The following is a 21,872-nucleotide window of genomic DNA, read 5'->3' as shown; positions in this document are numbered from 1 at the left end:
TTCTTTAGTAACCTCTGCTTTCTGGCTTCTAAAAATTTGACATCTCTCTTCCAATAATGTCTTTTCTCCTGTTCTTGGGAGTTTGTCTTTTAAAATTCTTTCACTGTGACTTTCCCTTGGGGGTTTGTTGGGGAGGGATGGTATCAGAGAGAAGAGATAAATATGGTGTTTAATCTATCATATTTTACTGGAAATCTCTACAGTGTTTTAACTATGCCACTCCTACTAATGGACATTTAGATTGGTTCTAATGTTTTGCTATTATAAATAATGCCATAAATATTGTTGCATAGGTTAGGTTCATCATTTTAATTTGTTTTAATTTGAAGGGCTGAGAATTCCTTAAGAATTTAAATTTGAGGTACCTGAAAGTTCTGATAATTTCTTAATTTTCAAAACTGCCATAAAGGAGGTTAGAAATAGTTTGGGAGGGAGAACAAAAACTGTCTTCTTCATAGCCCCAGCTACAATTCCTGTCTGCACTGCCCCATCACTAAAAAAAAAATAATAATAATAAAAAAATTTGCATTCCCTCTGCTGGTTTTGTCACTAATGAACCAGTTCCTTGTGTATGACCCATTGTCCCCTAAATCCTCCTTTGCAAATCGGTAAAAGGCTGGCCTTGTTTGTTTCTAAGTGGGAATAATAAAAACAATCTGCCAGACTCCTAACATACATGGTTCCATTTAAATCCTTACAGCTCCTCTGAGAGAGGTAGACGTGAGCCCTATTTTATATATAGGGACCCAGTGTTCACAGACCTGAGGTTACCAGCCCAAGGTATGCACCTAAGTGGGATGTAGTGACTTAGGTTGGTAAGGAACCAAAGCATTTTGTTTTCATTATACCCACCTGCCTCCCTGCAGTTGACTTTTGATATTCATGAGGAAAGAGGAAAAATTATTTTTCATATTTCAAATAGAAAGTGAAGCAGGAAAGCTTTTCCTCTAAGGAGAATCTGAACTTTTGGATGACCAATTTGTGTGATTTTTGACATAGAATCAGTATTGAGCTCTAGCCATGTTGAAATTTGCATTTTAATCTCTTGGTGATTTTTCAAGGATTAATTTAAAATGACTAAATTGCTGCATTGCAAATTGAAACAAGCAATAACCATGGGGTTGTTAATATGATAGTCTGCTGTAGTGGAAAGAACATGAGTTTTGGAGACAGCCAGACCCTGGGCTCTACCACTCAGGGACCTTGGACTACTTACTTATGGTCTCTGAGCCTCAGTGTCCTTGTGTAATAAAGAAAAATGGGGGGAACAAATAAGGAATTAAATGTAAAGTTCCAAGTTTAATGCTTGGTGCAAGAGAGATACTGCTTTTGATGGTTCTTTTCTTTCCCTTCTTCTCTTGGCTTTCTATAATTCTAGTCTTAACCTCTTTTGAAGTCTGAGTTATGGCTCAGGGCTAGGGCACATTACTTCTTGGAGCTTGTCTTTTCTGGGTTTTTGCTAACATTCTTGGTTGTGAAGCTCAGTATTTTTCCTTTCATGGAGTATGTATTTGACCACACAAGTCTCTTAGCAGGTGCCATTGACACCAGAATTTCTGAAGCTTAGAAATAGTGCACGGAATGGAGTCCAGGACTCCAGTGCCTGTAATATGGGAGGTTCTATAAACATTTATTGATTCTCTCCTCTAATAGACATGTTAAACTTAAAAGAATAGGCAAAGAAAAATATAAAAGGACTTTGGCACATGGAACTTAATTCTGTCGCCAGAGAATCAGGTTGTTCTGGACAGTTTCAGAGAATGGTAATGTAAGAAAGAGAAAGGAGCTAGTATAGATTCAGCACCTGCCATGGATTAGATTGGGCACTATTTGTTATATCATGGAATTTTCATAGCAGCCTTGCTATACCTGCTCTGAATGGAAATGAAGCCTAGGGAGACCTTGCTCCTACTCAGCTGGCTAGTAAATGCGAAAACCAGGAGTCCCATTCAGGTCAGTTTGATCTCAGTACGGAGGTGCTTCTGGGTCCTGGGCCTCAAGCTCCAGGGCTCCCTGTACCCTTCTACGAAATTGCTCATTATAAGTTTATGTTCTGTAATTAATTTTATGAACTTGTGTAATGTCATTTCTCCTTCCATAATGAAGAGGGCTTAGTATTTTTTTCATCATTGCATTTCTGTAATTAGCACTATACCTAGAACATAGTGGATTGTCAATATATATTTATGGAATGACTGAATGATTGGCTGAATGAATGAATGAATGAGCAGTGCAGCCATTCCCAGGAAAGGGAAAATAACAATTCTTTTCAGTTGGCTTTTGAGCCAGTCTGTCTGCAAGACATTAATGAAAAGCAAATGTAGAAAATTCTTTCCACTTTCAGATGGCTATTGAAGTTAATTCTCATTATTTCTACAATTTTTATGTAGAAATATTTTCTTTCTTTTCTCTGAAAAACTATCACTATGTAATTGTTCATCAGGGTTTTCTCTATCAAGATAATACACATAGGAGTGAATTTTATACAGGCAATAGTTAAATGAACATAAATCTTTATAAATTTTATTATTTTTTTCTTTATAAATTTTAAACAGTTGACCAGCATTAAAAAGAAATCAAAGATCAGAAATGAATATGTAGTAATAATTACATTGTAAACTGGTTGTAGAAGGGATTTTTTTAGCAGCCAGGTTTTGAAGTTAACTTTTGATTAATGGATAATCATTTAGACCTTCATTTGGAATATTGAACAAACCTGTCTTAATTATCTGGTCAGTGTCATACCAAGTGGTTAATGATGCGAGGAAAGCATTTAGAATGGACAGTTACATATAACATTGCCCAGACTCCACTTTGTCAAAAGATGTACCATGATATAGAAGAGATTTATGAACTCATCATGACTTTCAAAAATAAACAAAGTTGAGGCGGTAGTAGAAGACCTATTATCAAGTACTGAGATTGTAGAGAATTCCATTGTTGCTCTTAAGAGGTGTCAGGTAATTGTTTATTCTAATGGTTTTTCCATTCACACCGAGGGATAAAAGTTGACCTCCAGGTAAACCCTGCCTTCTTGCCTATAATATACTTTTCTGATGTGATTGCCTAAGTGAGTTTGTGGAATTCTTTCTGAGACAGTTTATTTTAGAATGCAAATTTATAATTCCCTTTTAAGAATCCCACACAACCAAAGTAACCTAAATTCTTTAAAAAAAAAAAATCAATTGAGGATTTTAAAGGTTTACATTATGGTAAAATAATCTAAGCAGGAGTTATTTCAGGGAATTAGACCCTTCTAAGGCAAAACCAAGCCTCTTGCCTTAGAAGCTTCCTCCAGAGACAGTACAGTAAGTCTTTATCATTTGCACCGTGTATGAAGCTGAAAGTCACAAAGACTAATAAAATGACAGACCGTGGGGCGGACTCGCATCTGTTTTGAAGGCTCCAAGGAGTACCCAGCTTAGAGTTAGTTCTTTGGTTTGGGGATTATCTCATTTCCCTAAGGTATTGAACCTAAGACGCTTTTTCTCTAAGCCCCACTATATCCCCTCCCATCCTTGGCCCATCCCCCCTCACCCCCCACCTGCTTCTTAACCCGGGGCGTGGATCACAGTGAGCCCGAAGTCCCCAGCCACCTGGATTGGCACAGGAGCCAGCAGGGACAGCTAGAAGCAAGCAGGCATTATGGGGCTTCTCCTCGGGGAAATGAGGTTTGCCAGGTGCCCTTCCTTTCTCTTTGTCTGGATTTAGAGCCAGAGAGGGTTAGAGCTGGACAGGACCTTCACCGTCATTTCTTTGTAGAGATGAGAAACGAGGCTGAGGAGCTTGTGTAGCACACACCTCTTCCCAAACTCAAACTTCCAGGCTGTTCTGACCCCGTTCACTAGAGACCTTCCTTGGACCTGAGCCCTTTCTAGCCCGGGTGGCAGTCAGCTGCTTTTCCCCGCTACCCAGCCTTACAGAGTAGGCTTGTAATGAATGCTAGGCAGATAAGAGAATGCTCACAGGCACATAATTGATATATAACTGAAAGAATGCTTGAACTCTATGAATAGAAACAGAATGTCCTTAAGCCTAAAAACGTGCCGGCACTGAGAAAACTGAACCCTTTTGAGCATGGACACTGGGAATAGTCCCTCTAAGCAAGATTCTCCATCCCTGTAGGTAGGTGAGTCACCCAAAGAAGTAATTGTCAGGGAATGGGGGGTTGGGGCAGACTTAGATTTAGCCATGGTGGTAGCATTATAATCCAGGACACTAGGCCCAAGACTAAGTGAGCAATAACACCATGCTTCATAAGACTGATGATTCTTTAGAAGGAAGATTGATTCCCTCATTAAATGAGGAGACTCTCCATTGAAGAAACTGGGCAAGTGGACAAGTGTGGTGCTCGATAACCTGGAAGCTGGGTGTAGTCTGCAGTTCTTCCTCCCCTTCCACTTCTCAGGTCTGACTCATTATCAGGTCCTATAATTCCACTTTACAGAGATTAGTCACATCCATATCAAAGCTTTCATCTCAATGGTTTATTTGTTGTAATCATTCTTTCCCAGAATATGGCAGTAGCCTGTTAAGTGATCGCCCTGCCTCCTGCTTGACCGCTCCTGTGCATCCTCCATAGGACCTCTAGGAAGATCTTTCTGGAACACATAAGTGATTGTATCTTGATCCTTCAGCAGCTCCCTCTTACCTGCAGGGAAAGGCTAAGGTCCCACAGGATCTGAACCCAGCTCCCCTGCCCTAGCATATCCCTCCCTGCCTTGCATCCTCTTCTTCACTGTACTGACTTGCTGAAGCTCCTCTCTCCTCCCTGCTTCTGACTTTGCATGGAACACACTTCTCCCCCTGTCCATTGAGTGAACCCCTTTTGGGAGGCCCACACCAGCTATCTTCTCTTCTGTCAAACCTTCCCCAGCCTTGTCCCAGTAACCATCCAGCAAGGTTGAATCTGCCCTTTTCAGGCAGCCCTGGAATGTATGTAGCTTTAACCACAGTACTTTGCACACCATACTGATGCCATTCCCATCCCCAGGCTGAACTCCTGGAAAATGGGGATCATCTGCAGTTAATCTTTACAGGCCCAGCTCCCGGGAGGCTACTAAACACATAGTAGGAGTTAAATAAGCATTGATTGGCTGATTACAGAGACAGAAATTACAGGAGACTGAAGCAAAGTGCTGGGAGAGTGGTATGCCTTGTGTCCTTTAGAAATAAAAGCTCACAGTATGTTCTGGCTGCAGTCTTGACACAGGACAACTTGCCATGGAAGCCCTCTGTTCTCCTTATTCCTCATTCCCTGCACTCTTATCTATAAGACATGACTGACCTGGCTGTGAATTGAATACCTGCTTCTGTATGAACCCCCTTCCCCATTATCTGGTGAACAAACCACCTATTTCTTCACACTTTTAGTTTTTTAGAGAGAGAGAGAGAGAGCATATGCACGGAAGGTGGGGGAGGGGGAGGGGAGCAGAAAGAGAGGATAGAGAGAAAATCCCAAGCAGGCTGCGTGCCCAGCACGGAGCCCAACACAGGGCTTGATCCCAAAGATCCTGAAATCATGATGCGAGCCGAAATCAGAACTCGGATACCCAACCAACTGAGCCATCCAGGATGCCCCTCCTTTACGCTTTTAATAAATGTAGCCATAAATACCTTAAACAGCAACCCCCAAGCCCCCAGCTATTTTACCTGACATTGTGAGGTGCCAGTGTCAATTCTTTCCCTTGAGCCCCTCACCATTACTAAGTAATTGATCACTTCACCCAAACTAGAGCCAGGTTTTCTGACATCGAATGCTATGTTCTTCCTAATAAACCATGATGTCTGTCTTTCAGCCTGGTGGATTTCTCTTACACTACACTGCTCAAACTCCAGCTAAGGAGCTGAGGTCTTCAGTCATTGCTTTCTTTACTTACTGATTCATTCTTTTATAAAACTGCTAGATGATGGGATATGTCATTGTTCCCAAAGGGACCTCAGTCTAGTGACAAAAACATACTTGTCACCAAGTGGTTATAAGATAGAGACAAATCACTATGCCAGCACAAAGTGTAGGAGATTGACAAATGTGGAATTGAGGAAGCCTTCTAGGAGGAGGTGACATTTCAGCTGGGTCTTGAAAAGCAAGTGGATATCCTCAAGGAAGAAAGAGGCGTTCTAGGAGGAGGAAACAACAGAAGTAGAGGCTTGATGGGGATGCCTGGGTGGCTCAGCGGTTGAGCATCTGACTTGGTTCGGGGCGTGATCGCAGATTCCCAGGATCGAGTCCCACATCAGGCTCCTTGCATGGGGCCTGCTTCTCCTCCCTCTGCCTGTGTCTCTGCCTCTCTTTCTGTGTCTCTCATGAATAAATAAATAAAATCTTTAAAAAAATTTTTTTAAAAATTTAAAGAAAAAACTAGAGGCTTGAGGATATGAAAAGGTGTGGCAGGTTTGAGAAACTGAGGGTTGGTGTGGCTTAAGCCACTGGGTGCTTAAGGTACAGAAGAGGAGACTCCTCTCTCCTAGGGGTTTTCTTCAGAGATGAAGCTTGCTGGAAACTGTAAATTCTCCCTACAGCTGCTCCCAAGGCCTGCTCTGCCCCACAGGTGCTCCCACGGCTGAATGAAGTCCCCAGGGCTGTCGCCACTCACCCACTCCCACCCCCCTAGACGGGTGGCATCCCAGAAGGAAAGAGGCAGGGGAGGAAGCAGATAAGAAAGACAGCTTCTGTTTAGACACAAATATCTTGGTAATCAGCACAGATGGGATGAGAAATACCAAAAAAAGTACATGACAGTTTAGAGAGAATTTGGCTAAATGTTACATATTTTTAACATACCTGTATAGACTTTTGGAACAAGCACCTGAATCCCTCAGAACCTGATTGGGCCTGGGGGTTATGCCTCAACCAAGTGGTGTTTTGATTTCAGAAATGTTTCCTTTCCCATCCACAAAAGTATCCTTTTGATTTTTTTTTTCTCCCACCAAAATAAGGTGCAGGATTTGTCTCTGACGCTGTGTCTCCTTATTTGGACGGCAAGCTGTGTAACATATTTCTACCCAGCGTGAAGCTTCTTGGCAGACTCTTGAGGCCACGTTTTGGTGGCTTCAGAGTTATCTTTGGATCTGTCAAAAGTGCTAATGGGCTTTCTGGCCTTCCTTAAGCTTCTCATTTCTATTTTCTTTTTACTTCCATCCTCTCCTAAAAGAAAAATTTATGTAATTCATCAGCAGTTAAGCATTTTTTACTGAAATGCTCAGCTGAGGGCCTTGTATTTTTGTTTGCGAGAATAGCTCTGCCATGTCACGGTCTTCAGAACGAACCCCACCCTGACACCATTAGCTCAGCACTCCTCAGTCCACCGGGCAGGAGACTTGCACTTGCACTTGTTGACTATTTCAGACTGTATTGCTTGTTCGTTCGGTTTTGTTTTTCAAGTCTGTCAGGGGGCAAGTTTGTGTGGTGGTTAGAGCAAGGGTTTCAGATTCAGGAGACCTGGTTTTGAAACAGGGCTCTGCCTTAGATTTCTAGCGGGGTGACATTTGGAGACAACTTGCCCTTCCTGGGCCTCAGTTTCTTCATCTATAAAGTGGAGATGATAATGCCTTTTTCAGGGTTGTTGGGAAGATTGGAGAGAACACAGGTAAAGAACCTATTGTCTAGCACATAAGGATTACTCAAAAAATGGGATAGCAGTTCTTCACAGCGATACTTTTTCTCTTTCAATAGGTGTACTTTGATCCTGCTTTGTTCCTATGCTGTGCTTTCTTTCCTGAATACAACTTTTACCTGCTATTCATACTGACATAAACAAAGAGCCCAGGTTTACAGACAAACTCACCCAAGACTGAACATCCACATAGTGGATAACCTTGATCCTATTCATTTTCTCTGTCACCTCTGTTTTCCTATCTGTATTGTAGAGATGATAATACCTGTTCAAGCAGTGGTTTCAAGATTAAGTGACATAATATCTGTAAAGCTTTTGTGTATTGCACATGTTTAAAAATATTTAAGTGGAACAATGTAATGTAAGGGAAAGTGTATGGGCTCTGGAGTTGGATCTGAGTCCAAATTCTGACTCCACCAGTTACTGAATCTCTCCCAGGCTTACTTTATCTGTATACGGGTTGGAGGGGGAAGGGTGGGGGGTAGGGGAATACCTCCTTGGAGTTCTGTGAGAACTGCATAAGATTACCTATACGAAGTACCTGATATGGTACCTGGTACTTGGCAGGTAGGTAGTCAGTATATGGAGCTATTAATTCACTCACTATTTATAAAGGTTGATGGTTAACCTGGTATTCCAGTCAAACAACAATAAATCATAAGTGCCTATTCTTATTCCCAACCCATAATATTGTTGAAAAGCACTTTATGCTATTTTGCAGTAAAATCCACCTGGTTTACTTGAATTTATGAATTATAGCTCTTTCATCATTATAAACTGCAACCCCTGGCAAGTAGTGTTCCTTGCCTCCCTGAACCCCTTCTTTTTCAGAAGATTATATTGTACAGCATTGAAAACCTGTAACATTGAAGATATTAACATATTCATGTGTATTATTAAAGTCAGGTGGGTAGAGAAAGGGTTGCAGAAATGAAACACATTATATTTTTTCTGAAATCTGAAGAGTACCAATCTGTAGTAGTAATTAAAGAAATGAAGCCCCAGCTACAGACAAAAGCTAGTTAAAACACTGCTTTGTCATCACTTCCTGCTGCTTGTCTGCAGTCATTTTTTGCTCCTCTTGAGTGAAATACCTGGAGATTGTAAATCTTCGAAATTGCTCTAATTCCAGCCGAGTCCTTTTAGAGAACGTAAATGGTGGAGGAGGGGGTCCACGGCAGTGATGACAAGAGAAGAGCATGCCCAGCTTTCTGGGTGGGATCTGTTGGACAGAAATGGGCTCTGTGCCAAAGGCGTTTTGGTCCTTGGGTACTTTGTCTTGCCTAGATGTATGGTACAGCACATTGGGAAAGTTCTGGGATCCAGGGTCAGAAGGTCTGAGCTGCAGTCCTGTCTTTATTGCTTATGAGACTTTTTGATTTTGGCATCCCTCTCTGAGGCTTGGTTTCCTCATTTGTAAGATTGTAGACTTCCTGTCCTGCTCACCTTTTGGAACTCATAGGCAAAGCAATGCAGTGCTCCCTGTGACCTCATGTAAACTGTAATCACTGCACAGGAGTGCTGCATCTCTAAGGTTTCTCCCAACTTTGCATTTCAGGATATTACACAAGAGTGGGATTTGATCTCCCAGGTGGAAAGCAGAGTATGCTTTCTGATAATTTTCTGTTTCTCGTATTTTTTTTTAGATACTGCTTATAATAAGAACAAACAAAATAAGCCACTAATCTCCTCTTCTTGTTTCTCCTAGAGAAATCTCACAGAATATTTTGTGGCCGTGGATGTAAACAACATGTTACATCTGTATGCCAGCATGCTGTACGAACGCCGGATTCTCATCGTCTGCAGTAAACTCAGCACTGTGAGTAGGCTTTTTAATCATTTTATTTGAATTGAAAGATGGATCAGAAAGATGAAAGACAATTTTAGAAAAAAAAATCAGCCACAGTCTCCTCGACATGTCACTTTCATTAATTATTCGTGTTTCTTTACAGTGCCACTTCACGTTTCTTTCATTCTTAGAGCTTCAAAATCAATCGTAAATAGTCTTCCATTTGGTTTTGTTATGAACACTTTACATATTTTCACATAAGTTTCCAACATTGTCATTTTTTACATGTCTGTATCCTATTCTGTTGTACTGATATGAAATCTTTACTAAACCTTTCTTCTCTTGATGGCCACTTAGGTTGTTCAGAGTTTAATTCTTTAGTAGATAACACTGCAGTGAACACCTTTTGGCCACTTTTGGTGGATGCAGTTTGTAGTCTAATGAGTAGGACCATCAGGTCAAAGGACTTGATGAACACTATGACTTACGGACTCTGATTGCTCCCCAAACACACTATGCTTGTTGATAGTGAATGCTGCCAGCTATATGTGAGTTTCCATTTTTACTGCAGCCTTGCCAGAATTGTGTGTGTATTCATGCATATGTGTTTTAATTTTGCTAATAAAATAGGCATAAAATGGTATTGCAGGTTTATTTTATTTTTCTTTGGTTAGAAGTTACTGCATATTTTCCATGGGTTTATTTCCCATTTATATTTTGTTAATGTCTTTTCCCATTTATCTTATAGGACTCTTGGTTTTTTTTGTTTGTTTTTTAATAAATTGGAATGGGGTCTTTTATATTGTAATAACTTTTGCTACATATATAATATAAATATTTTTCATGTTCTTTTTATTTTAGTTTTTTTTTTTAACTTGCCAAGTATAGGAGTTTGCCTCTTTCCTTATATTCTATTACAGAAATTCTCAAACATAGACAGTAAACACCCATATAATCTGGTCTAGATTTTGCAATGAACACTTGACTATGCTTGCTTTGGCACATATTTATTCATCTGCTCATCCCATGTGCTATCCATCAATCCATTGTATTTTTTGATGCATTTTAAAGTAAATCACAGACATCATTATACATCCTCCTAAATATTTGAGTATATTATTAACTGAAGTTCAATATCCATATATAGCATTATGTTTCTTTTGAGGTTAAGCTTGCATACAGAAATTAACTAGGAATGGAATGCCTATCAGGTAACTCTGTTAAAGAGGATAGAAAGACCTTCTTATAGTGTGAGAATTTGCCTAATGAAGGGTCTGTGGATAAAATCAGTTGTGTGTTTACCCATGAATACAAGGTGCCTAATAATGAAAACTTTGTGAGGTTGTTAGTTTTCATCATAACTTCATTATTTTATTAATTCTTTGGTATTGTTTGCTTGTCAAGAACTCACAATTTTTTTTATTGTGCCAGACTCATAGCACATAGTAGGTGATAAAAGCATGGGTCTGCCCTGGAGGGGCAAACATCCCAGAGTAGGCTTCTTGCTTTGTTTTGCATTTTATTTTAAACTAGAAGTACTGTTCATAATCTCAGGGCTTAAACACAGTTTGAGAGTAAGAGGATTGCCATCCAGATTTATTGCTGCATCTTTATGAGGCCAGTTAGAATAAAAGTACAGTTGAGGGGCACCTGGCTGGCTCAGTCAGAGGAGCATGTGACTCCAGCTCTTGGGATTGTGAGTTTGAGCCCCACATTGGGTGTAGAGATTACTGAAATAAATGAAACTTAAAAAACTTAAAAAATGAAATAAAAGTACAGTTGAAAGAGCCTAGTCTATACTTACTATTACAATGGAGAATTAAACTTCAGTAGAACAAAAAAAAGGATATCGTATTAGTGTAATTTGAATTCCCTATGATATAATCATGATATTTTTTGAGCTCTTTAATATGTGCCAGGCACTATGCTAAGCACTTTGCATCTATTAACTCATTTAATCCTCACTCTATCAGTGTGTAGTAGGTTCTGTTGTTACCTCCTTCTTATAGATAAGGAAGAATATACCTTCTGTGTAATTTTTTTAAAAAATATGGTCGATTAAACACACTCAGTTATTTCTGCTCCTCCCAAAACTTAAGTGAATTAAAGAATAAATCAAAAGCACAAAGAGCAGATGCAGCAGAGATTTTTTTTTTTTTTTTTGCAGTGGAGATTTTTAAAAACAGTAAAAAAAAATAACTATTACCAGTGTTATGCCAATATTTAAAAACCAGGATGAAATGGACAGTAAAATATAATTTACTAAAATTGAATCAAAATGAGAACAGTCGAATAGGTCATTTAATTTATAGAAATTAAATCAGTACATAAAATATTTTCTCCCAAAACATTCAGCTTAGATGGCTTTACAGCTATGTTTTATCAAACACCTCAAGGAACAGATCATTTCAACCTTAGACAAACTTCTTGAGAGTCTAGAAAGAAAAGGGAATACACTTCACCTTTTCTTCTTCCCTTTTTTTTTTTTTTTAAAGATATTTTATTTACTCATTCATGAGAGACACACAGAGAGAGGCCAAGACACAGGCAGAGGGAGAAGCAGGCTCCCTGCAGGGAGACCAATGTGGGACTGGATCCCAGGACCCTGGGATCACGCCCTGAGCCGAAGGCAGATGCTCAACCATTGAGCCACCCAGGTGCCCCCACTTCACCTTTTCTTGTGATAATTGTGTAACCTTGACATTTGGCCACACTAGGAGACATTTATAAGAAAAAAATATATCAGCCAATCTTGCTCATAAACAACTGTAAAAGTTTTAAACAAAACAGTAGCAAATGTATAAAAAATATAATTCATAATAACTAATTTGAATTTATTCCAGAAATGAAAGATTGACAATACTAGAAAAATCTATTAATATAACTTACCATATTAACATATTAAAAGGGAAATTCATGGGGCACCTGGATGGCTTGGTTAGTTGAACATCTGATTCGACTTGGGTGGTTATTTCAGAGTCATGAGATTGAACCCTGCTTTCGGCTCCATGCTCAGCAAGAAGTGCTTGCTTCTTCTGCCTCTCCTTCTGCCCCTCCCCTGCTGTCTATCTCTCTCTCCCCCCTAAAATAAATAAATAAATATTTATACATAAATAAATAAAAGAGAAAAAGCATGACTATGTTCATGAACAGGAAGACTGAATATATTGAAGATGTCCTTTTACTCAAAAAATGTCTATATATAGATTGCATACAATTCCATTCAAAATCCCATTAGCATTTTACACAGTACTTGGCAAACTGATTCTAAAATTAATGCAGAAAAGTCCAAGGAAGAGCCAAGACATACTTGAAGGAAAAGAATAGGTCATGTAAGCTTGCTTTACCAGAATCAAAACTTTTTATAGAGCTGTAGTAATTAAGATGCTAGTAATGGCACAGGAATACACAAATGGTCTTGATGGAACAGGGTAGACATTGCAAAAATAGGCTGACTGTGGGGCTCTTTATATACAACAGATGTGGTATTGTAAAACCTGGGGGGATGAATGGATTTTTCAATAATTGAGTATCTACATGGGGAAAAGAAGGGAGACAATTTCTATCTTCCATCACTGAATTTCAAATGGATTAAGAACTTAAATGTGAAAGGCAAAATTTTAAGACTTTCAGAAGACAAAATAATCTCTGTGATCTCAGAGTAGGGAAGGATTTAATCAACTAATCTGAGATATACATTGAATACAGGAAAAGATTTAAATTGAAAATATTTGTTCATTTTAAAAGTACCATTCAAGAGAATGAAAAGGCATGTCACAATTTGGAGTTGAGATTATTTGCCATATGTAACACTGACAGGATTAATATCTGAACTATGTAAAGAACTACTATAGTTAAAAAGCAGAAGACAGATCTATCAATAGAAACATTGGCCAAAAGCACAAATAGGCATTTGACAGAAGAAACACAAATGGCTAATAAATATGTGGAAAGATGCTCAAATACTTTGGCAAACCCCATTTTTCTCAATTTTCTTTGATAAGGTGTAGGCTTGATGCTCCTCAGGACCATCAAGCATCTGAAAGAATAAAGCTGTCAAACACACTGGAGTGCCATTTTCTATAAAGATGACTGTGTCAATAGAGACAAACCGAGGAATATATAATATAGTTCAGAGTGAGGTAATATTCATTTCAGGCTTTCTCGGTCAATAATATGATATTCTTTATAAGAAAAATGTGACTTTTTGTTCTCTTTGCTCAGTTAATGTATATTGATTATTTTTCCTTTATAAATGATAAATAGGGAAGGCTTAACTAAATCTTGTTCTCTAATGTAAATACTTCACTGTGCTCTCTTCTAGCACAAAAGCCCCATTTTTCTTCCAGATTTTTACATCTGAGTTTAACTCGTGTTGCTTCTTAGTAGCTTTTATGGATAGCAGGTAGGTCTAAAATAAGACCTTTATGCAGATGATATAATTTATTTCCAGCAGCAGTCCTACAAGATCAATATTATCCCCATTTTACAGAATGGCTCATCTACTCTGAGAGATGCAGTAAGTTGACAAAGGTCATGTTCTAGATGGGAGAGACAAACATGCAAATGGGTCATTATGCTGCAGTGTGGCTTCAGGAAGGGGATAAACAACTAGGAGGATTACACATACAGATGAATCATAGCTTCTTCAAAGTCCTTGCCTTGGGGATCAGGTTATGTTTATTGGTGTCACCTAAAACTATCGTCAGAACCTTTGTGTGGGAACTGTCAGAGGAGCCAGAGGCACATTGTTAAGAATATCCATCCCAGTAAGAAAATTTGAGAATTCTCAGAGAGAGCCAGAAAGATAGTCTGAGCTAAGTCTGGAGGATAAGATGGCTGATGGAGCTGGGTAATACACTGGTATGGGTAAAAAATCAGTCCTGATTGTATAGTAAGTAGAGGAACTTGTTATGCAGCTTGTAAATAATTGTAAGATTTGCCAAAGAGGTGTGTTGCCTTGCATCCGTGGACTAAGTATGTGGAATGCCCTTGTTTAGATTCATAGCCCATATTTCATATGGAAGTCCCCAGTTCTCCCTAACACCCTGTGAAAATTCTGTTAATGTTTTCAAACTGCCTACTATGTGCCAGGCATTGTGCTAATCATATATGTATGTGTTCATTAGTGCTCACAGCAACCCTAAAAGCTAGTTGGTTTTATTCTCCTTTTGTGGATGAGAATATTTAGCACTGGAAAAGTTGAAGTGCCTTGTCTAAGATGACATTAAAACCCATTGCCTTTGGATGCACATTTAAAGCCTTTCAATTTGGATTTTGTAAGTACTTGCTGTATGCCTGGCACACCACTCAGCACCAGGGAAACAGAAGGCCAATATGTGAATTTCTAACTGACACACTCACTCTATTAGGCAAAGACCCATTTCCATGAGACTGCTCAGATTCAGCCCACTCTGTGGCTTGTTAGATAGGCCCCACCCCTGCCATTCCCTTGCCATGGGCTCATTCTTGGTGGGTCCTTAGGACATATCTTCCCCCAACTCATTGTGGCTTCAGGGCTCATGTACTGCAGTATTCTCCAACTCCTGGGCATCTTGGCCCTAATTGCTCCTTCTATGATTTAGGGGTAGCATAAGAATCTTTGTACACGGAGAATATCCAGTAAATGGTGACAAAGGTATGTTTATTTTCCAAAGGAATGTATATTTGTTTTATTCAGCGGATACTTTTTAAAACATGTTTGGAGGAAGGAAGCACAGTTTAGTGGCAAGATCACTACCTAATTAATTAATTGAGTCTTCACATCTAATTGTTTATGTAGTACCCATAACTATGAAAAAAACTGTGACTTTTCTCATAGTACCCCATTTAGGGAAGAAAAAAAAAAAACCCATCTAGTATCTTCTCCCTGTCAGTTTCTTCCTAAGTATCAGTCCCAGAGAATGTGGGTGATGTTCTGCATAGGTATGAAGGGATGGAGATGGGGGCCCTCCCAACCTTGCCCCAGTCATGTCCCACCCACTCCCATTAACAGCCTCCATTATCTTAGCACCACCTGATCTTGTCACCCAAGAAGGGCTAGTTTGTGTACTCTGTGATTTTCAGACTTGTCTTCATTTTCACTTCTTTCCTGATGAACCCCACCTGTTCATGACTACCAGCCTGTATAATGGGATGGGTACCTGAATGATGTGTGTCATGCTTTCCTAGCTCTTCTGGACTAGAAATCACTAATCCCATTTGCTCATCTGTGGCTCTTGAAGCAGAGATGAGAGCGGCAGTTTAAGAAGGTTGGAAGTACTGGACCAGAGCCAGGGCCTCTTTGCCTGCACACTCCACTCTGCATGTTCCAGCCATAGGAACAAACTGCATTATTTTGTTTCACACTGTGCTCAAGGGAAGCCAAGACCTTGTAACTGGAAACTTACCAAACAGAGAATTCTAAGACTAAATTTAGTGTTCTGTTTAAAAAATAAAATAAATCGAACATTTTGTTTGTTCATCTTTTATATGTTAGAGAGATTAACCTAGTTCACACTAACAATCTAAGAAGAGAATTCAAAGAAGTGAGAAGAAAACTAATCCTCTTGGTGAAGAGGGAAATCCTTAACAAAATGTACTGAAGGGGCGTGAAATACAGACTCTGCAGCCAAACTTTCAAATAGCATAGCCTCTCTAATCTTCATCACATAAAATTTTATTGTAGCTCAGAGAATATTAAAAACTTAGAAAGAAACTAAAGGAACTTCCATTCTCAGGAAGTAGGAGAAAAGGCTGGTAGGTTGTGTTTATGTGGTTTTTCCCTGGTTTGGGAATGTAAATATAATTAACTACTTTTGAACTATGTTCTTCATTTAATTATGTGTGAGTTGGTTTTCTCTTATTCTGGTTGAACTGTAACTAGAATGAAGAACCCTAAGGTGTTACAGAGGCTCTGTAATATAGAGAGCATCAACAGTTTAATTTGTAAAACTTTAAAAATTGCTGTGATTTCAACCAGCCAAAGTATCCATGACTAGTTCTTGCTCTTCCTCTTCTGTTTCTGCTCCTATTGCTTCGGTAAGCATTAAGCACCTCCTTTGGACTAAACACAGGATTCAGATTACTAGTGATCCCCAAATGCTGATCTATGGGTTACTTGTGTTAGAATGACCCAGGGAACTTGATAAAAATCCAGGTTTTAGGGCACCATCTCCAGACACACTGGTTCAAAAGGTCTAGCATGAAACCACAAAAAGTCTATTTTTTAAAGCTTCCTAAAATGATACACAGCCAGATTCGGAAACAGTGAATAGACCAGTTCTCTAAGACAAAAACAATACTTATTCTTTGATTACTGTTATTTTGCATCATTAGACTAATTTTCATTTTGAGACTACATAATGGTGGCTGATTAAGTTTGTTTAGAAGACAAGAGTACAGGTTAGCCCTATAAAATTCTTTGTTTCCATGTTTCTCTTTAGGAGAGCTTTGATTTTGGCATTAGCTAGTCGAGGATAGGACAGAGCTAAGTATAATCTATCCAAGCTGTCAGTAATTAATGTTGGTTGCAGATGCAGTCTAGCATTGTAATTTGGAGGTGATAGTTCTTTTTTAGCCATTGCATTGAGAACATGGCCAAGGATCTTATTTATTATTTTAGTGGTGTGGTCAGTCTGTGAAATAGTATATTCTTTAAGTTATAAGACTGATTATAGCTTATTTTTTATGTGACTCTTATGAATCAAACCTCTACCAAAAACCACTAATGGATAATATTCAAGTCACTGCTATTTTAATATGCTTGAAAAGCCCTAAATGATTTAGCACCCATTTTGGCAGATGTCATGTGGATTTTATTAAAGAATTTTGAGCACCTACTAGATACTAAGTCAGCAAGAATAAGGATTCATTATTTCTTGTGATGTATGTAGGCTAAAAGTGTGGTCACTTTGGTGAGCCATAGTGTGATATGAGATTAGGCTCTTCTGTTAGGTTGGTACATATCTTATGAAAACTCATATTTTTTTTTTTCTTTTTTGCTATCTGTAGTCTGCCAGCTAGGTGATTCAGCCAACCATGCTGGTGATCTTTTTCTTAAAAAAAGACAGCAGAGCTGGATGAGAGAGTACCAGACTTTAAGTCAGGATGCTTTTGTTCAATTCCTACCTGTGTACTTTTTTTTTTTTAATTTTTATTTATTTATGATAGTCACAGAGAGAGAGAGAGGCAGAGACACAGGCAGAGGGAGAAGCAGGCTCCATGCACCAGGAGCCCGACGTGGGATTCGATCCCAGGTCTCCAGGATCGCGCCCTGGGCCAAAGGCAGGCGCCAAACCGCTGTGCCACCCAGGGATCCCCCTAGCTGTGTACTTAATCCACCCTAGCCATATGGCCTTGGGCCACTTACTTGATTTCTCTGAATCTCTCTATCCTCTTGTATAAAAATGGGGGTAACATTAATACCCACCTTAGGGTTGTTGAAAGAATTCAGTAGTTGTAGATGTTGAAAGCACATTGTCCAGTACTGGGCAGGCACATACTGCTTAGTCAGCAGAGGTTAGTTGACTCTAAAGGACAGCAAATCCTATTTTGATTTTCAGAAGCAAAGAGGCTATAGAGATCCTTAAAGCGTTGTGAAGATTTAATTAGTATAACTGGTGATAGTAGATGGTGAATGAATCCAAGCAACAAAGAATAGTCATGGCAACTCATAAAAGGTTTTCCACATCCACTCACTCCTCATTAGTCACTTAGTCATTGACTAAATTGTCAGTTCTTGTTCAAGTCTCCACAGTCATGAGTGCATAGAAGTTAAGTGGCCTACGAAGTTGCTATGTTTACTTGACCTGGTGTTACCACCTGACCAGGCCCCCAGGAAGGAGGACTAGCAACTTCCTGTCTTCATCCTTCCAGACTCCACTCTGATGCCTCAGTCTCTCTGTCTCTGTCTCTCTTTGGGAAGTAAGCCTGATTCTTGACCCAGGCAGAGTTAATGATTCCTTCTTTATATGCTAACACACCTGAACCTCTATTATACCACCTCTTTCGTAATGCCTTTATGTTGAAGTTGATTGTTTGCATTTTGATCTCTCTCTTTAAATTGCTTGAGGGTATGGCTTGTACACATAGTGGATTCTCAGTGATCGTTGGATTAATACAGATCCTAGCACAGAGGCAGTTTCCTGTGAACTAAGAGCACAGACTCCAGAGCTAGATTGCCTAGATTCATCTCCTACCTCTGCCACTAGCTCTGTGTCCTTGCACCAGGTCCTTATATGTGTACACCTTGGTTTCCTCATCTGTAGAATGGGGACAATAATATTACCTATCTTACAGGGCTGTTACAAAGATTAAATGAGTAAACATATAGAAGCACTTAGAACAGTGCTTTCAGTAGTAAATGCAGGGTAAGTGAAGTGATCATGGTGCTAGATATATTATAGCTTCAGTCTTTCTGCGTTTTCTAGTCCTTTCTAAGATTGGATTTGCCTGAAAAGATACTACAGGGGCTGTTTGTCTCCAAATCTAATGACTCCTACTACCTGAGGGTTTCTGTTTCTTCATGTACAGAGACCTGATAGGTAAGTGCTCATGATTCCATGTTCAGTTATGCTCTTTTTTTTTTTTAAGATTTTTTTTTTAAGAGAGCGTGTATGCAGGGGAGAGAGTCAGAAGAGAGAGTCTTAAGCAGACTCCGTGCTGAGCTCAGAGCCCAACATGGGGCTCAATCTCAAAACATCATGACCTGAGCCAAGGCCAAGAATCAGATGCTTAAACGACTGTACCACCCAGGCACCCCTATGCTATCTTTCTTTTATAAAAATGTGATTCTTGGGATCTCTGGGTGGCTCAGTGGTTTAACACCTGCCTTCGGCCCAGGGCATGATCCTGGAGACCAAGGATCAAGTCCCGCATCAAGCTCCCTGCATGGAGCCTGCTTCTCCCTCTGCCTGTGTCTCTGCCTCTCTCTCTCTCTCTCTCTCTCTCTCTCTGTGTGTGTGTGTGTGTCTCTCATGAATAAATGAATAAAATCTTTAAAAAAAATTAAAATGTGACTCTTTATTAAAGCAGCAGTGTAAATTAAGCATAAATTATGATCTTAGAAATATTTTCAAAGAACTGTTTAATATTCACTTACAAGAAACTTGAGGTGGCTGATAGACTTCGAGTGCCAACTTGGATCCATTGACAATGGTTGCATGTTTGGAGGAATCCTCAGACCTTGTCCTGACTCCACAGTTAGTAATGTCTGTCAGAGGCACAGAACAGAGGAGTGACAGTGCCTTGCTGTCCCTATATTAAAATGAATGATCAATCCCAACGTAACTCTGCCTTTTTCTCTTTCATTTTAAAGAAAAGGCTTCACTTTCCTCACTCTTGGTGTTGTGGGATTATTTACATTATAGTGTTGCCATAACGTCGTTTCTGCCTCTGCTTTGGAAGCTAGAGCTTTTCTCTGGCAGTTTTAGTTGCTTGCTTTTTTGTAGTATCAGCTCTTGACACGAAAGCTTGTTGCCCTGGCTGATAACTTACCCTAATTACTTTACCTAGTAGGTTACTTTTGAAAAATGGAAAGAGAGGGAAGCCTGGGTGGCGCAGTGGTTAAACGTCTGCCTTTGGCTCAGGGCGTGATCCCAGAGTCCCAGGATCCAGTCCCTCATCTGGCTGTCTGCATGGAGCCTGCTTCTCCTCCCTCTTCCTGTGTCTCTGCCTCTCTCTGTGTGTCTGTCATGAATAAATAAATAAAATCATTTTTAAAAAAACAGAAAAATGGAAAGAGGCGATTAGCAGTTAATCTCCTGAGAAAGCTTCCTGTTGACTAGATGATCTCGCTCTTAGAGGAAGGCACCCTGCTCAACTCCGTGGTGGTGTGGATTTTTTTTTCCCCTTCCCTTTCCCCAGAGGACGGTGGAGAAGCAAGAGATAGGATGCATTCCATCCAACTAAAAGAGAAACTACTGGAAGAAAGATTGCCTCCATCCCCTGCAAAAAAAGAAAGAAAGAAAGAAGCATTACATTTTGGCTTCTAAGAAAAACAGGACATTCTTTGCACTTTTCCTTCTTTCCATGCACATGTCTGGCATCTGTCTAGACCAGCTGAAGGTCTTTGAAGGTCTGAGGCTTTATAAATTGTCTTTCTATTAAAGCATCTCTGATAGTTTCTTAAAAGCCAACTCTTCCCTCACTGAATATAGTAAACACAATCTGATCATAGCCGAACCACTTAAAATGAAAGATTTTTCTCATACCCTTGGAAGGGTTGAGTAGATTAACTTTCATAGTCCTGCAAAAAAGAACTTTTTGTTGATCTCATAGTGGGTTTTCTGTTTGAGAATAAGTTAAAATAAAAAAACAAACAGAATCAGCAGCACTGCTTGAATCATGGCACTGTTCATTTCCTGGTGACTATAAAGGTGGTTTATAATTAAATAAAAGAGTCTAGTTCTCAAATTGAGAAAGCTAACAACTTCTACGAGACACATAATGTTTTCTGCAACTGTTCTACTTAGGATGATTTGTGGTTGAAATGAGTGGACTTATAAATGACCTATCTTTGAGGTTAATAATTTAGTATTCTTTCCGTACTCTTTGTTTTTATCAGTTTCCTGGTGTTTGGCTTCAGAGGGGAAATCAAAATTGTGCATCTAACTAAACCTGTAATGAAGCAGGTGTCAGTTTGATCTTTCGGCCTCCTGAGTTCTAGGATGTGAAGAATGACTGTGACCATCTGATTTTTTTTTTCTCTGTCTACCGTTAGAACTTGGAATCTCAATACATCTTAGAAATGTGCAGCTTCTAAATGTGATCTCTTAAGCAATTACAATTTGTTAAATGTCTACTAATCTTACCTACCATTCCTCATGATACTAAGCTGGAGGCATTCTTACATTCCCCGATATTTGCCCAGCACCTGCTCTGTGTCAAGCATAGTGAGATATAGGGAGGAGAAATCAAATGTAGTCCTTGAGGATCTCACATCTTCAGTTTAGTCTCCTAAGATCATTTTCCTCTGAAATATCCAGAGTGTTAGGGGCCAAGCCCAAGAGTAGGCTGTGCCCCCCACAGTCAGCTGTTAGGGCTGCTGTGGCTGAAAGGTGATAGTTCCAAGGTAGCATAGGAATTCCAGGTGGGCCCCTATAACTGCAGGCAAGAAAAAATAAGAGTAGCTTTGAGACCCTGTTTTACTTAGTATAACTGAAGAAGGTGAGCTGGGGCAGAGGTGGCACATTCTTCATGTCAAAGGATTACAATTAAGGTAGATCAGAAATTGTCAAAGCTGGAAGAGGGCATGGAGATTATGGAGTCCAACTTCTTGTTTCCCCTATTGGTGAAATTGAGACCCAGGAGAGGAAACAGCTTGCTCACATCAAAAAGAGTTCATGGAAGCTCCATGCAAGTATATGAAAGGAAACATGACCGAAAGCCATACTTTGAGATAGGTGTGCCAGATTGGTTGTAAGCCTTTCTCTTTGACCAACAATCATTATGCCATTATCTCGAATTTCCATTGGATTAAGGACAAT

At 39.5% G+C, this 21,872-nt stretch overlaps 1 protein-coding gene across 20 annotated transcripts in view; it reads left to right on the top strand.

Annotated features, from left to right (window-relative positions):
• DENND1A (DENN domain containing 1A) overlaps nucleotides 1-21,872 on the top strand; it is a 508,126-nt gene that overhangs the window by 258,649 nt on the left and 227,605 nt on the right. For all 20 annotated transcript variants that reach the window (XM_072777866.1, XM_072777861.1, XM_072777848.1 and 17 more), the window contains one exon: nucleotides 9,325-9,435. In XM_072777866.1, coding sequence (XP_072633967.1) covers nucleotides 9,367-9,435 — 69 coding nt within the window. In that variant the 5' untranslated portion in view covers nucleotides 9,325-9,366. The remainder of the gene's footprint in view (nucleotides 1-9,324; nucleotides 9,436-21,872) is intronic.

The sequence above is a fragment of the Canis lupus genome, chromosome 16 (assembly GCF_048164855.1).
Source record: "Canis lupus baileyi chromosome 16, mCanLup2.hap1, whole genome shotgun sequence".
Lineage (NCBI taxonomy): Eukaryota > Metazoa > Chordata > Mammalia > Carnivora > Canidae > Canis > Canis lupus.
Note: the sequence above shows the minus strand (reverse complement) of the source record. Positions and strands in the feature narration are given on the sequence as shown.